We start from the raw sequence: 14,935 nt of genomic DNA, 5'->3' as shown, positions 1-14,935 counted from the left end.
CACCACACTATAACCACCACCACACTATAACCACCACACTATAAACACCACACTATAACCACCACCACACTATAACCACCACCACACTATAAACACCACCACACTATAAACACCACCACACTATAAACACCACCACACTATAACCACCACCACACTATAACCACCACACTATAAACACCACCACACTATAACCACCACCACACTATAACCACCACCACACTATAACCACCACCACACTATAAACACCACCACACTATAAACACCACCACACTATAACCACCACCACACTATAACCACCACCACACTATAAACACCACCACACTATAACCACCACCACACTATAAACACCACCACACTATAAACACCACACTATAACCACCGCCACACTATAACCACCGCCACACTATAACCACCGCCACACTATAACCACCGCCACACTATAACCACCACCACACTATAAACACCACCACACTATAACCACCACCACACTATAAACACCACCACACTATAACCACCACCACACTATAACCACCACCACACTATAACCACCACACTATAACCACCACCACACTATAAACACCACCACACTATAACCACCACCACACTATAACCACCACCACACTATAACCACCACCACACTATAACCACCACCACACTATAACCACCACCACACTATAACCACCACCACACTATAACCACCACCACACTATAACCACCACCACACTATAACCACCACCACACTATAACCACCACCACACTATAACCACCACCACCACACTATAACCACCACCACCACACTATAACCACCACCACACTATAACCACCACCACACTATAACCACCACCACACTATAACCACCACCACCACACTATAACCACCACCACACTATAAACACCACCACACTATAAACACCACCACACTATAAACACCACCACACTATAAACACCACCACACTATAACCACCACACTATAACCACCACCACACTATAACCACCACCACACTATAAACACCACCACACTATAACCACCACCACACTATAACCACCACCACACTATAAACACCACCACACTATAACCACCACCACACTATAACCACCACCACACTATAACCACCACCACACTATAACCACTATAACCACCACCACACTATAACCACCACCACACTATAACCACCACCACACTATAACCACCACCACACTATAACCACCACACTATAAACACCACACTATAACCACCACCACACTATAACCACCACCACACTATAAACACCACCACACTATAAACACCACCACACTATAAACACCACCACACTATAACCACCACCACACTATAACCACCACCACACTATAACCACCACCACACTATAACCACCACCACACTATAACCTACCACCACACTATAACCTACCACCACACTATAAACACCACCACACTATAACCACCACCACACTATAACCACCACCACACTATAACCACCACACTATAACCACCACACTATAACCACCACCACACTATAACCACCACCACACTATAACCACCACCACACTATAACCACCACCACCACACTATAACCACCACCACCACACTATAACCACCACCACCACACTATAACCACCACCACACTATAACCACCACCACACTATAACCACCACCACACTATAACCACCACCACCACACTATAACCACCACACTATAACCACCACCACACTATAAACACCACCACACTATAAACACCACCACACTATAAACACCACCACACTATAAACACCACCACACTATAACCACCACCACACTATAACCACCACCACACTATAACCACCACCACACTATAACCACCACCACACTATAAACACCACCACACTATAACCACCACCACCACACTATAACCACCACCACCACACTATAACCACCACCACCACACTATAACCACCACCACCACACTATAACCACCACCACCACACTATAACCACCACCACCACACTATAACCACCACCACCACACTATAACCACCACCACACTATAACCACCACCACACTATAAACACCACCACACTATAACCACCACCACACTATAACCACCACCACACTATAACCACCACACTATAACCACCACCACACTATAACCACCACCACACTATAAACACCACCACACTATAACCACCACCACACTATAACCACCACCACACTATAACCACCACCACACTATAACCACCACCACACTATAACCACCACCACACTATAACCACCACCACACTATAACCACCACCACCACACTATAACCACCACCACCACACTATAACCACCACCACACTATAACCACCACCACACTATAACCACCACCACACTATAACCACCACCACCACACTATAACCACCACACTATAACCACCACCACACTATAAACACCACCACACTATAAACACCACCACACTATAAACACCACCACACTATAAACACCACCACACTATAACCACCACACTATAACCACCACCACACTATAACCACCACCACACTATAAACACCACCACACTATAACCACCACCACACTATAACCACCACCACACTATAAACACCACCACACTATAACCACCACCACACTATAACCACCACCACACTATAACCACCACCACACTATAACCACTATAACCACCACCACACTATAACCACCACCACACTATAACCACCACCACACTATAACCACCACCACACTATAACCACCACACTATAAACACCACACTATAACCACCACCACACTATAACCACCACCACACTATAAACACCACCACACTATAAACACCACCACACTATAAACACCACCACACTATAACCACCACCACACTATAACCACCACACTATAAACACCACCACACTATAACCACCACCACACTATAACCACCACCACACTATAACCACCACCACACTATAAACACCACCACACTATAAACACCACCACACTATAACCACCACCACACTATAACCACCACCACACTATAACCACCACACTATAACTACCACCACACTATAACTACCACCACACTATAACCACCACCACACTATAACCACCACCACACTATAACCACCACCACACTATAACCACCACCACACTATAACCACCACCACACTATAACCACCACCACACTATAACCACCACCACACTATAACCACCACCACACTATAACCACCACCACACTATAACCACCACCACACTATAACCTACCACCACACTATAACCTACCACCACACTATAACCTACCACCACACTATAACCACCACCACACTATAACCACCACCACACTATAACCACCACCACACTATAACCACCACCACACTATAACCACCACACTATAACCACCACCACACTATAACCACCACCACACTATAACCACCACCACACTATAACCACCACCACCACACTATAACCACCACCACACTATAACCACCACCACACTATAACCACCACCACACTATAACCACCACCACACTATAACCACCACCACACTATAAACACCACCACACTATAAACACCACCACACTATAACCTACCACCACACTATAAACACCACCACACTATAACCACCACCACACTATAACCACCACCACACTATAACCACCACCACACTATAACCACCACCACCACACTATAAACACCACCACACTATAACCACCACCACACTATAACCACCACCACACTATAAACACCACCACACTATAACCACCACCACACTATAACCACCACCACACTATAACCACCACCACACTATAACCACCACCACCACACTATAACCACCACCACCACACTATAACCACCACCACCACACTATAACCACCACCACCACACTATAACCACCACCACCACACTATAACCACCACCACCACACTATAACCACCACCACACTATAACCACCACACTATAAACACCACCACACTATAAACACCACCACACTATAAACACCACCACACTATAACCACCACCACACTATAACCTACCACCACACTATAACCTACCACCACACTATAACCTACCACCACACTATAACCACCACCACACTATAACCACCACCACCACACTATAACCACCACCACCACACTATAACCACCACCACACTATAACCACCACCACACTATAACCTACCACCACACTATAACCACCACCACCACACTATAACCACCACCACCACACTATAACCACCACCACCACACTATAACCACCACCACCACACTATAACAACCACCACCACCACACTATAACAACCACCACCACCACACTATAACAACCACCACCACCACACTATAACCACCACCACCACACTATAACCACCACCACCACACTATAACCACCACCACCACACTATAACCACCACCACCACACTATAACCACCACCACCACACTATAACCACCACCACCACACTATAACCTACCACCACACTATAAACACCACCACCACACTATAACCTACAACCACCACCACACTATAACCACCACCACACTATAACCACTATAACCACCACCACCACACTATAACCACCACCACCACACTATAACCACCACCACCACACTATAACCACCACCACACTATAAACACCACCACCACACTATAACCACCACCACACTATAACCACCACCACACTATAACCACCACCACACTATTACCTACACACTAGCTGTCTCTCATCCTGTGACTGTGTTTGTTTGTCAGGAGGAGGAGACAAGAGAGACATGATTCCACTAAATGATATGGGACCAGGTATGTCTGCACACACACACACACACACACACCAACACAGACGCACACGCCTAAACACACAGCTGTTAACAGGCCGTGGCTGTCTTCCAGATGCCTACTCCACACTGGACCAGAGGGGGAGGAAGAACACTCTGGACAGAACACTGGAGCCTGCTGACAAAGACACAGCACAGGTACACACACACAGAGCATGTTCTCGCATGTCTCACTAAATACTGTGGTTAGCTTCTTTTCTCACAAACGATTTCTCACTTAACTTCTGACACTAACCCACTTTATCAACACTCTCTCTTCCCCTCTCTCTCTCTCTTCCCCTCTCTCTCTCTTATCTGGTTTTCATATTGTTCGTTCTGAACACACCCGTCTCTCTCTTTTTTTCTCTCACTCTGCTTCAACCCACCACCTTTCTTCCCTCTTCTCCCTCCCCCTTTTCTCTCTCCTGTCTTCCTTACCACCCTTTTCTCCCCCTCCTCCCCATTCTTTCTCCCTCCCCGTTCTTTCTCCCTCCCCGTTCTTTCTTTCTCTCCCTCCCTCCCTCCCCGTTCTTTCTCCCTCCCCGTTCTTTCTCCCTCCCCGTTCTTTCTTCCTCCCCGTTCTTTCTTCCTCCCCGTTCTTTCTCCCTCCCCGTTCTTTCTCCCTCCCCGTTCTTTCTCCCTCCCCGTTCTTTCTCCCTCCCCGTTCTTTCTCCCTCCCCGTTCTCTCTCCCTCCCCGTTCTCTCTCCCTCCCCGTTCTCTCTCCCTCCCCGTTCTCTCTCCCTCCCTCCCCGTTCTCTCTCCCTCCCTCCCCGTTCTCTCTCCCTCCCTCCCCGTTCTCTCTCCCTCCCTCCCCGTTCTCTCTCCCTCCCTCCCCGTTCTCTCTCCCTCCCTCCCCGTTCTTTCTTTCTCCCTCCCTCCCCGTTCTTTCTTTCTCCCTCCCTCCCCGTTCTTTCTCCCTCCCTCCCCGTTTGTTTCTTTCTCCCTCCCTCCCCGTTCTTTCTTTCTCCCTCCCTCCCTCCCCTTTCTTTCTTTCTCCCTCCCCGTTTGTTTCTTTCTCCCTCCCTCCCTCCCTGTTCTTTCTTTCTCCCTCCCTCCCTCCCCGTTCTTTCTTTCTCCCTCCCTCCCTCCCCGTTCTTTCTTTCTCCCTCCCTCCCTCCCCGTTCTTTCTTTCTCCCTCCCTCCCTCCCCGTTCTTTCTTTCTCCCCCTCCCCGTTCTTTCACCCCTCCCCGTTCTTTCACCCCTCCCCGTTCTTTCACCCCTCCCCGTTCTTTCTCCCCTCCCCGTTCTTTCTCTCCCTCCCTCCCCGTTCTTTCTTTCTCCCCCCCTCCCCGTTCTTTCTTTCTCCCCCTTTTCTCTTCCTCCCACCTTCTCTTCCCCCTCTCAGGGAGGGCTGTATGAGGAGAGGCGGGACTCTGTTCCTCTCATGGACTCTTATGACGGTTAGGCCACACCCCCCCACACACTGCATGTGAGCGCATGGTATGTGTGTCCACCGACTGAACACCTGCCTCTCTCACTAAACCGCATGGCCTAACTAACCTCTGTGTGTGTCCCCCATTGTATTAGTGTTTGTTTCTTGCTCCCTCTGCTGGTGATTTGTATAATTGATATAGTATGTTGTTGATCTTGTGTCTTGATGTTCGTTTGTTTCATGTCTGTATACATATGGAATTTTGTGTTTGATCTCTTTTCAAGCGTCTGTGTCATGTATTGATTGGTGATGTTTAGGCTGTGTGTGTTCATGTTGTCTGTGTGTCATGTGTTGATTGGTAATGTTTAGGCTGTGTGTGTGTCATGTATTGTTTGGTGATGTTTAGGCTGTGTGTGTTCATGTTGTCTGTCATGTGTTGATTGGTAATGTTTAGGCTGTGTGTGTGTCATGTATTGATTGGTGATGTTTAGGCTGTGTGTGTTCATGTTGTCTGTCTCATGTGTTGATTGGTAATGTTTAGGCTGTGTGTGTGTCATGTATTGATTGGTAATGTTTAGGCTGTGACCGATATTGTCTTAACTAGCAGGTTCTGTGTCCTCTCAATCCTCTAAGTTTATACAGCTGGTTTATGAGTTGCACTCTTACTACAAATATTACACATGGTAGTAACCCTTCTCTCTCGCTCTCTCTCTCTCTGTCTCTGTCTCTGTCTCTCTGTCTCTCTCTCTTTCTCTCTCTCTCTGTGTGTGTGTCCTGGTCTTCCCACAGAGAAACTGATAGTGTGCATCACTAGAAGAGAGCAGCCTCTACCGGCCTACTGCCCCTGCTGAACCTCTGGACACTCACTGAGGGACCACTGACTCCACTAGAACTGGACTCTCTCCTTCTGTGTCTCTTTTTCTCTCTCTCTCTTTTTTTCCTCTCTCCTCTCAATTTCTTAATCTTCTTTCCCTCTTATCTCTCTCGGGGTCTGTGACATAAGCCACTTGCATGACCTTCAGCCTTCCTCACCTCCCTAGCTCTCCCTCATTCCTCTATTTAGACTGTGACTTTTAGCCACTAAAGGAACACTATGGACTCCTGACATCCCTCTTCTACCTGTCGACACTACTATGACAGAAGACCACTTCTAATTTAGTAACTCCTCCCACCACAGTGACACACTAACCCCCAACACTACACTAACTCCTCCCACCACAGTGACACACTAACCCCCGACACTACACTAACTCCTCCCACCACAATAGGGACAGTTGTGACTTCATCTGGAAACTGGGAACGTTCACCACCACAGTAACAAAGCTAATCAAAAGGGAACTGTTGGAATGGGATTCAAACTGTAACTGAACATAAACTGACAACCCCCTTTTTTTACTGGAATGGTTCAAGCTGCATTTCTACAAGTGATTGTGAAGATTTCCATTCAAGGTTTTTTTCTTCTTGTGATAACTAATTACCACTAAACTTCTGTTTCCCAACAAAGAATCAATGTTTGTTGTTCTACTGCCGGTGTTGCTTCGGTCTTTGTTTAAGGTGTGATTGCTGAGTTGTGGTTCTGACTACAGTGATGAACACGTGCCAAGCTACACACCACTATTGCAGTAACTTTCTACTACAGAGTATTTCTGAACACTACTTCTCTTCTCAGAGCCATCTGTTGTGATGTTCTAGTGTATATGACATCATTGGGTGATGTCAGACAGGCACTGGTGTGCCATTGGGCAGTGTTGTGGGAAAGTAAGTAGCTTGACGACCACTTTAACATTTTACACATGGGTCTTGCGTCACAGAACATTCTTGATCGTCTGTTCTGCAGATTATATTTCTATGATTTTCAGCCATGTATAATAGACCAGTGAACCGTTTCGGCTCTATTCAATACATTTCTATCTGTGTGGCTCTTTAGCGTCATTGTTATACCCCCTTTCTCAACTCGCTCTGGTTCTAATGGTTCTCCTGAAGCTATGGGAGAAACCACAGATTTGATTGTTGATCCAGTGACTGCATTTCTTTCAATCTGCGAATCTCTATATATATGAATGTGTAAATATGTGATCGCCTTCAACTACGTCTGTGTGGCTCATGGCTAACTGGAGTGCCTCGTTCGTTGGTGTTTTTAAGGTGGGATGGGGGTTTTCCCTGGGGGTATCATTCACTAGCAGCAACATTCCAGAACATTGAATCCAAATGGAATGTATAGAACAGTTTTTTTGTGTGTGTTCCGCATAATAACACAATGGAATGTATAGAGTTGATATGATTGATGCTCTGCATATGGAACAGAGAGAACCATTCTAGTGCCATACGTTCCACGTCAGACTGGAGTGTTCCAGCCTACTGAACCTACGCCTGGGTGTCCATCTACCCTGCTGGACTGGCTGGTGTCCATGGAGACCACAGAACACTAAGAGGGGAGAGGACACATTTAGCTGGTTGTTTCCCCCCCAGACAGAGTTCCTTTAGTACCGTAGATGACATTATTATTCTCAGTGCAGAGTAAGATGTAGATATTTTCTCAGTAGATTAAAGCACTAGGGGTAAAAGCGTTTCTTGGTTCCTTTTGATTATTTTCATGCCAATCCAACACTACAAATGGTCAGTCTCAGAAAAATGTAAATGAGTTGCCTTGTAACCAGATAGTCCTAGAATGAGATGATCTAGAACTGATACAGGAAATGATGTGGGAGTGGAATCCAATGGGAAAGTGGGACTAAAGAGGGGCGGAGCATAAAATTAAATTAGCAAGATTTGTATAAGTGCAAAGACCTGATTTTGATTCTAGTTGCTATTTAAAAAATAAATAAAATAAAAAGCAAATTTAACTATATATAGAAGATAAATATTTGTTAATTTTACTGGTTTTATGTATTGTTTTTATATTTTATGATTTGGGTTTATTCGTCTTGCAGGTATTGTGGGTGAACGCATATGCAATCAGGTTTATTTTTGAATTGAGAAACATTTATGGTTTATATATTTTAATTGTAGAGAAAACAAGCAAAACACAATGTAAAATCAATTTTACATTCCAAATGGTCCCATATTCCCAATATAGTACACTACTAAATGGCCTGATATGGCTCTGGGTGAAAGTAGTTAACTATATAGGGGACAGGGGGACATTTAGGAGACAGTCCAACTCTCAATTTCTGTCAACAGTTTATTATTGGACCGCTGATCTAAAATGTGATTCTGGATGAAAACCTTAATCTCTTCTTCTATGCCTTGGCTCTTAATGTTGCACATTTCTCTCATGAATGGAATATGTAACAAGCAATACTGTTTATAATAAATAAAATAAAAAGTGCTTTTTTCAATACTGGCCTTGACTTTTTTTCTCTCTATCTCTGTGTGTGATTTGAGAAATGCATTGTGTTGCAGTAAATGTTAGTAGTTCTCCCTGTACAGTTGTACTCTTCATAAACACACATCAATCATACGGTGTCGAGTCGCTGAAATCAATGGGAGAAGTAACGCACGCCTCTGATTGGCTAAAGTCAACAGAATACTTTTCAACATTGAACTGAAGATTTCAACAGGTTTGCTCTTGATCAGATCAAATGGCCCTTCCGCTGAGTGCGGAACAACAGACGTTGATTATCAACGACGAGCCGAAATGACCCCATGATTCGAATGTGCAGGCTTGGCTTTTCCCACGTTAACTACGCATGAACACGCACGATCGCCCCTCGCGATTTTGACGTTGAAGAGAACTACTTTCTGAAGTGTGACGTCAGTCCGTGAATTTGACCACGTTGTGGGAATATGTCAACATTAACTATTTGAAACAAATTAGTTGGCGATATTCTGATTTTTGAGAAAGCAAGTCACTAGAAAAGAAAAAGCCCTGACTGGCATCGAAAAGGTAAGCATGTGCATTAGCTAGCCGTCCAGCTAACACATTTAGCTAACGTCACCAGACTTTCTTCGTTTCTAGTTCCCCGGCAAGAGTGTGCTGAAAAGTATACATATTAAACTAATTACATAGAAAGCTGTACCACACTTGCAGTTGTTTGAGAACGAAATGAACGTGCACTAATGCAACACATTAACATTTGTGTTTTTGATTGTAGGCCTATTGTCAGTGTGTCTTTTAAGTGGAGGTCGCCCACAACACGCTTTGAATTGCAAGCGTTCCAACGGAACAAGCGGTCTTTTCTAGCAAAAGCACTGACTAACAAGTGATACGAATAGCTGAACTTCTTTTATTCTAGTCATGAAACGAATGTGTTAACTAATACATGACAAAAGAGTACCAAATGTAAAGTACTAGCCACTCACCCCGGTGTTGTGTATTTATGGAGGCCAAGGGAAGCCAGGATTACCCAAGATTTTTTTTTTACATTTTCGTATTTCTGTGTTTCATAATTGTCCTTAAATTCGCAAGAGGCTGAATGGATATCACAGGAGAAAGCATCCGAGCGAGCGAAACAGCGCCCCTCTGTCTCTCTACGTGCAGGCCATCTATCTGATGCTGTCTGGTCCAAACAAGTATGACATTGTTGCTGCCCGTAGCATCTCACAACCAACTTCACACCTTGTCTTTTCAGCCCAGTCTTCTCCAAGCACGACATTTTGAGACAATTAATGAAAATCCGGTTTTACCATTGTTTCACTTCGTCAAATGCTGTATACCGTCAGAACAATCTGCAGTCATTTAAATCTCTCCCCCATTTTCCCCTACATCCCTTTCTATCCTCTAAACCCCACAACTCTATCCCCCTCTCTGTGCTACCCACTGCCTCCCCCCTTCTCCCCACATCCATTTTTCCTCTGTCTCCTCTACCACTCTATCCCCCCTCTCCATTCTACCCAATACCCCCTCCCCCAACCCACCCCTCCCTCTCAGGGTGGAGGCCAAGAAGAGGAGGATGTGGAGGTACCGTCTGCCTGGCTTTGAGTTGAGGCTCCTGGAGGAACTACAGAGACAGAAGCACAACAGTCTCTACTGTGATACCCTGTTACAGACTGATGGTGAGGGAGGAGGGGAGTGATGGAGAGACTGCAGTCTACTGTGATAACCTGTTACAGACTGATGGTGAGGGAGGAGGGGAGTGATGGATAGACTGCAGTCTACTGTGATAACCTGTTACAGACTGATGGTGAGGGAGGAGGGTAGTGATGGTGAGACTGCAAAATAACGCAATCAAAATGGAAAGCTCTTTGAACGTGGGGATATGGCAGGCCTGTTTGGCCAAAATCAGTTATGGCCTATTGTGTAGATAATAGAACGAAAATGAACTAAACTTTTAAGAGATGTCAAATCTAACTTTATTTGTCACATGCGCTGAATACAAGTGTAGACCTTACCGTGAAATGCTTACTTACAAGCCCTTACCCAACAGTGATTTGTAGTTTATAAATACTTCACTACAATGACACACTTAATTAGATACCCACTTTATGTTAGCATGTGCACATAGTAAGTACCCCATCATGCTTTCGGGATATGTGTCTTTTCAGATTCCACAATGATTCTTTAGTTGTGGACAGAACGTCATCCCTCTCTTGCTCTTGGTCCTCATCTTTGTAAGTCACCTTGATTTGGCACCTGTGTGTTTGATCAGTTTCTTTATGACAATATTTAGAGAACTTCATGACAGTAGCTAAAGCAAGGGGCTATAGCAGCACACCAGTAGACTACAGATGCATGCTGGGCCGGGCACGCCCTGAGCTGGCGAAGTGAGCACTACTGGAGAGAAAGTGGAGCGGGCGAGAAGGCCGACCCTCCAGCCTTTGGGAATCTCGCTCCACCTTCCAGTCACATTGGGCCCCTCGCTCCACCTTCCAGTCACATTGGGCCCCTCGCTCCACCTTCCAGTCACATTGGGCCCCTCGCTCCACCTTCCAGTCACATTGGGCCCCTCGCTCCACCTTCCAGTCACATTGGGCCCCTCGCTCCACCTTCCAGTCACATTGGGCCCCTCGCTCCACCTTCCAGTCACATTGGGCCCCTCGCTCCACCTTCCAGTCACATTGGGCCCCTCGCTCCACCTTCCAGTCACATTGGGCCCCTCGCTCCACCTTCCAGTCACATTGGGCCCGCTCCTCTCACATACTCTGGAATCAATGGAACGGTGTCAGACACATGGAAACCACATTGGAGTCCATTCCAGTCATTAAAATTAGCCTGTCCTCCTATAGCTCCTCCCACCAGCCTCCACTGATCTCTACTGTGATACCCTGCTATAGACTGATGGTGAGAGGGGGAGGGAGGGACAGTAATGAAATGATGTAAAGTAACCAAATTATTGATGTACGTTAGGGAGACCTAATGAGGTTTAGATTGAGGATAGTAAATACATGGATCAATCAAATCCAACTGCCATTCTTCCTCTCCTTCCACATGCCCTTATTTCACACATAAACCCCAGTAGGCCTTCATCACATTTCCTAACCTGCATTATAAATGTAGCTAATGATGTCACATTTCTCTCTTCCCACAGGATTGTCAGTCCCGGCCCACAGCTGCATCCTGGCTGCCCTGAGCCCCTACCTGTCCAATGCCCTGTCCAACCAGTCATCCCCCCTCCCGGCTGGGCAGAGATGGCCACTCAAGCTCCAGGCTGTGAAGGCCCAGACCCTGCTGAAGCTGGTGGATCTCCTGTACTCCGGAGAGCTGGAGGGAGAGGGCACCATGGAACAAGAAGAGGTTATGGCCGCTGCCTGCAAGCTGGGCATAGGCCGCTTGGTGGAGGGGTGGAAGGACCGGGGGAGGGAGGGAGAGGGGGAGGAGGAGAGGAGGTGCAGTCTCAGAGACGTGGGGGTGCAGACGGAGGGAGGAGAGACACAGGTGGGGGTGTTGGTGGAGATGGGGACACAGACTGTGGACTGTAATGAAGGTATTTACATGACTTTCCTCAGTCCTCTCCCTGACGCTCTCCCTACACCCTCACCTCCACCCCTCCTACTAGTCCAGAGCAGCAGTGAAGGCCAGCAGCACACAACTCACACGGCACCCCCTTCCCTGAGTCCCCAGATTATGACCCCCACTTCACACCCCAGTTCCACCCCACCCAGCGTCAAAGCAACGGTCAACTGTGGAACAGCTCCCTTTAGAACCCACCCTCGGACCTCCGAACCGGAGGTTACAAACCTCTCATTGTCCTCTGGTGTCCTGAGCGGTGACATGGTCGCCCCAAGTGACGATTCAGACCACCCCACGACACCCCGGGAGGAGAGTGCCGTCCCAGAATGCTCTGTGGCGGAGAACGGTGTGACGGAGAGGAGGATGGAGAAGAAGAGGGAGCAGCAGCTGACATCACACACTGGGAGAGCAGAGGAAGGAGGAACAGGGGAGTGTCTGGAGAAGAGAGGTATGAGGGGATGACAGTTATTTTACACATCCTTTGGGGTTTCTAGTTATTTTCTGAATCTCATATTTAGCATGTTGTTTATTTGTATCTGTGTCATGTACTGTAAAGTGTGTTGCCGTGTATAACTGCACTGTAAATAAGATGTGATGTGATTGTGAGGTGTGGTTGGGAGGAAGTGGCTGACCGGACAGAGGCTGGAGGACACTCAGATCTCCATCAAGGTCAAGCTGAGGAGGAGGACCAGGGGACAGGTAGGTGGGGTGTCCAAAATGGCACCCGATTCTCTAAATAGTGCCCTAGTTTTGACCTGGGCCCTGGTGAAAAGTAGTGCACTGTGTAGTGAATAGGGTGGATGTTGAGTTTTTCTTTGCTAATGTGTGCCTCTGCTTGCTGTCTGGAGTCCAGGCCGGGTTAATGTAAAACCCCTTATTCTCACTCTTTTGATCTAAAAACTGCTTTATCAATACATTTGATTGATTAACAGCTGTGGGAGCTGGTCAGTGGGCAGGAGACGGACGGAAGCATCTCACCTGGTCAGGGGCAGGAGACGGACGGAAGCATCTCACCTGGTCAGGGGCAGGAGAGGGACGGAACCATCTCGCCCGGTCAGAGGCAGGAGAGGGACGGAACCATCTCGCCCGGTCAGAGGCAGGAGAGGGACGGAACCATCTCGCCCGGTCAGAGGCAGGAGAGGGACAGAACCATCTCACCCGGTCAGAGGCAGGAGAGGGACAGAACCATCTCACCTGGTCAGAGGCAGGAGAGGGACGGAACCATCTCACCCGGTCAGAGGCAGGAGAGGGACAGAACCATCTCACCTAGTCAGAGGCAGGAGAGGGACGGAACCATCTCGCCTGGTCAGAGGCAGGAGAGGGACGGAACCATCTCACCTGGTCAGAGGCAGGAGAGGGACGGAACCATCTCACCTGGTCAGAGGCAGGAGAGGGACGGAACCATCTCACCTGGTCAGAGGCAGGAGAGGGACGGAACCATCTCACCTGGTCAGAGGCAGGAGAGGGACGGAACCATCTCACCTGGTCAGAGGCAGGAGAGGGACGGAACCATCTCACCTGGTCAGAGGCAGGAGAGGGACAGAACCATCTCACCTAGTCAGAGGCAGGAGAGGGACGGAACCATCTCACCTGGTCAGAGGCAGGAGAGGGACGGAACCATCTCACCTGGTCAGAGGCAGGAGAGGGACGGAACCATCTCACCTGGTCAGAGGCAGGAGAGGGACGGAACCATCTCGCCTGGTCAGAGGCAGGAGAGGGACGGAACCATCTCACCTGGTCAGAGGCAGGAGAGGGACGGAACCATCTCACCTGGTCAGAGGCAGGAGAGGGACGGAACCATCTCACCTGGTCAGAGGCAGGAGAGGGACGGAACCATCTCACCTGGTCAGAGGCAAGAGAGGGACGGAACCATCTCACCTGGTCGGAGGCAGTTGGTCCTCGCTGCTCTGAAGAAG

The 14,935-nt window shown here is 47.6% G+C and overlaps 1 protein-coding gene across 6 annotated transcripts in view; it reads left to right on the top strand.

Moving 5' to 3' along the window:
• The window catches only part of LOC110519243 (catenin delta-1), a 54,996-nt gene extending 45,526 nt beyond the window's left edge, over positions 1-9,470 (top strand). For 3 of the 6 annotated variants that reach the window (XM_036934045.1, XM_036934044.1, XM_036934049.1), the window contains 4 exons: positions 4,695-4,742; positions 4,833-4,915; positions 6,104-6,158; positions 6,920-9,470. In XM_036934045.1, coding sequence (XP_036789940.1) covers positions 4,695-4,742; positions 4,833-4,915; positions 6,104-6,158; positions 6,920-6,981 — 248 coding nt within the window. In that variant the 3' untranslated portion in view covers positions 6,982-9,470. Of the gene's footprint in view, positions 1-4,694; positions 4,743-4,832; positions 4,916-6,103; positions 6,199-6,919 lie in introns of all 6 variants that reach the window. The other 3 variants (XM_036934046.1, XM_036934047.1, XM_036934048.1) reach the window with 3 other exon arrangements.
• Positions 9,471-14,935: the final 5,465 nt, after the last annotated feature.

Source organism: Oncorhynchus mykiss, chromosome 10 (assembly GCF_013265735.2).
Source record: "Oncorhynchus mykiss isolate Arlee chromosome 10, USDA_OmykA_1.1, whole genome shotgun sequence".
Taxonomy (NCBI): Eukaryota; Metazoa; Chordata; class Actinopteri; order Salmoniformes; family Salmonidae; genus Oncorhynchus; species Oncorhynchus mykiss.
The sequence above is the reverse complement of the archived record's forward strand: the minus strand, read 5'-3'. Positions and strand labels throughout refer to the sequence as shown.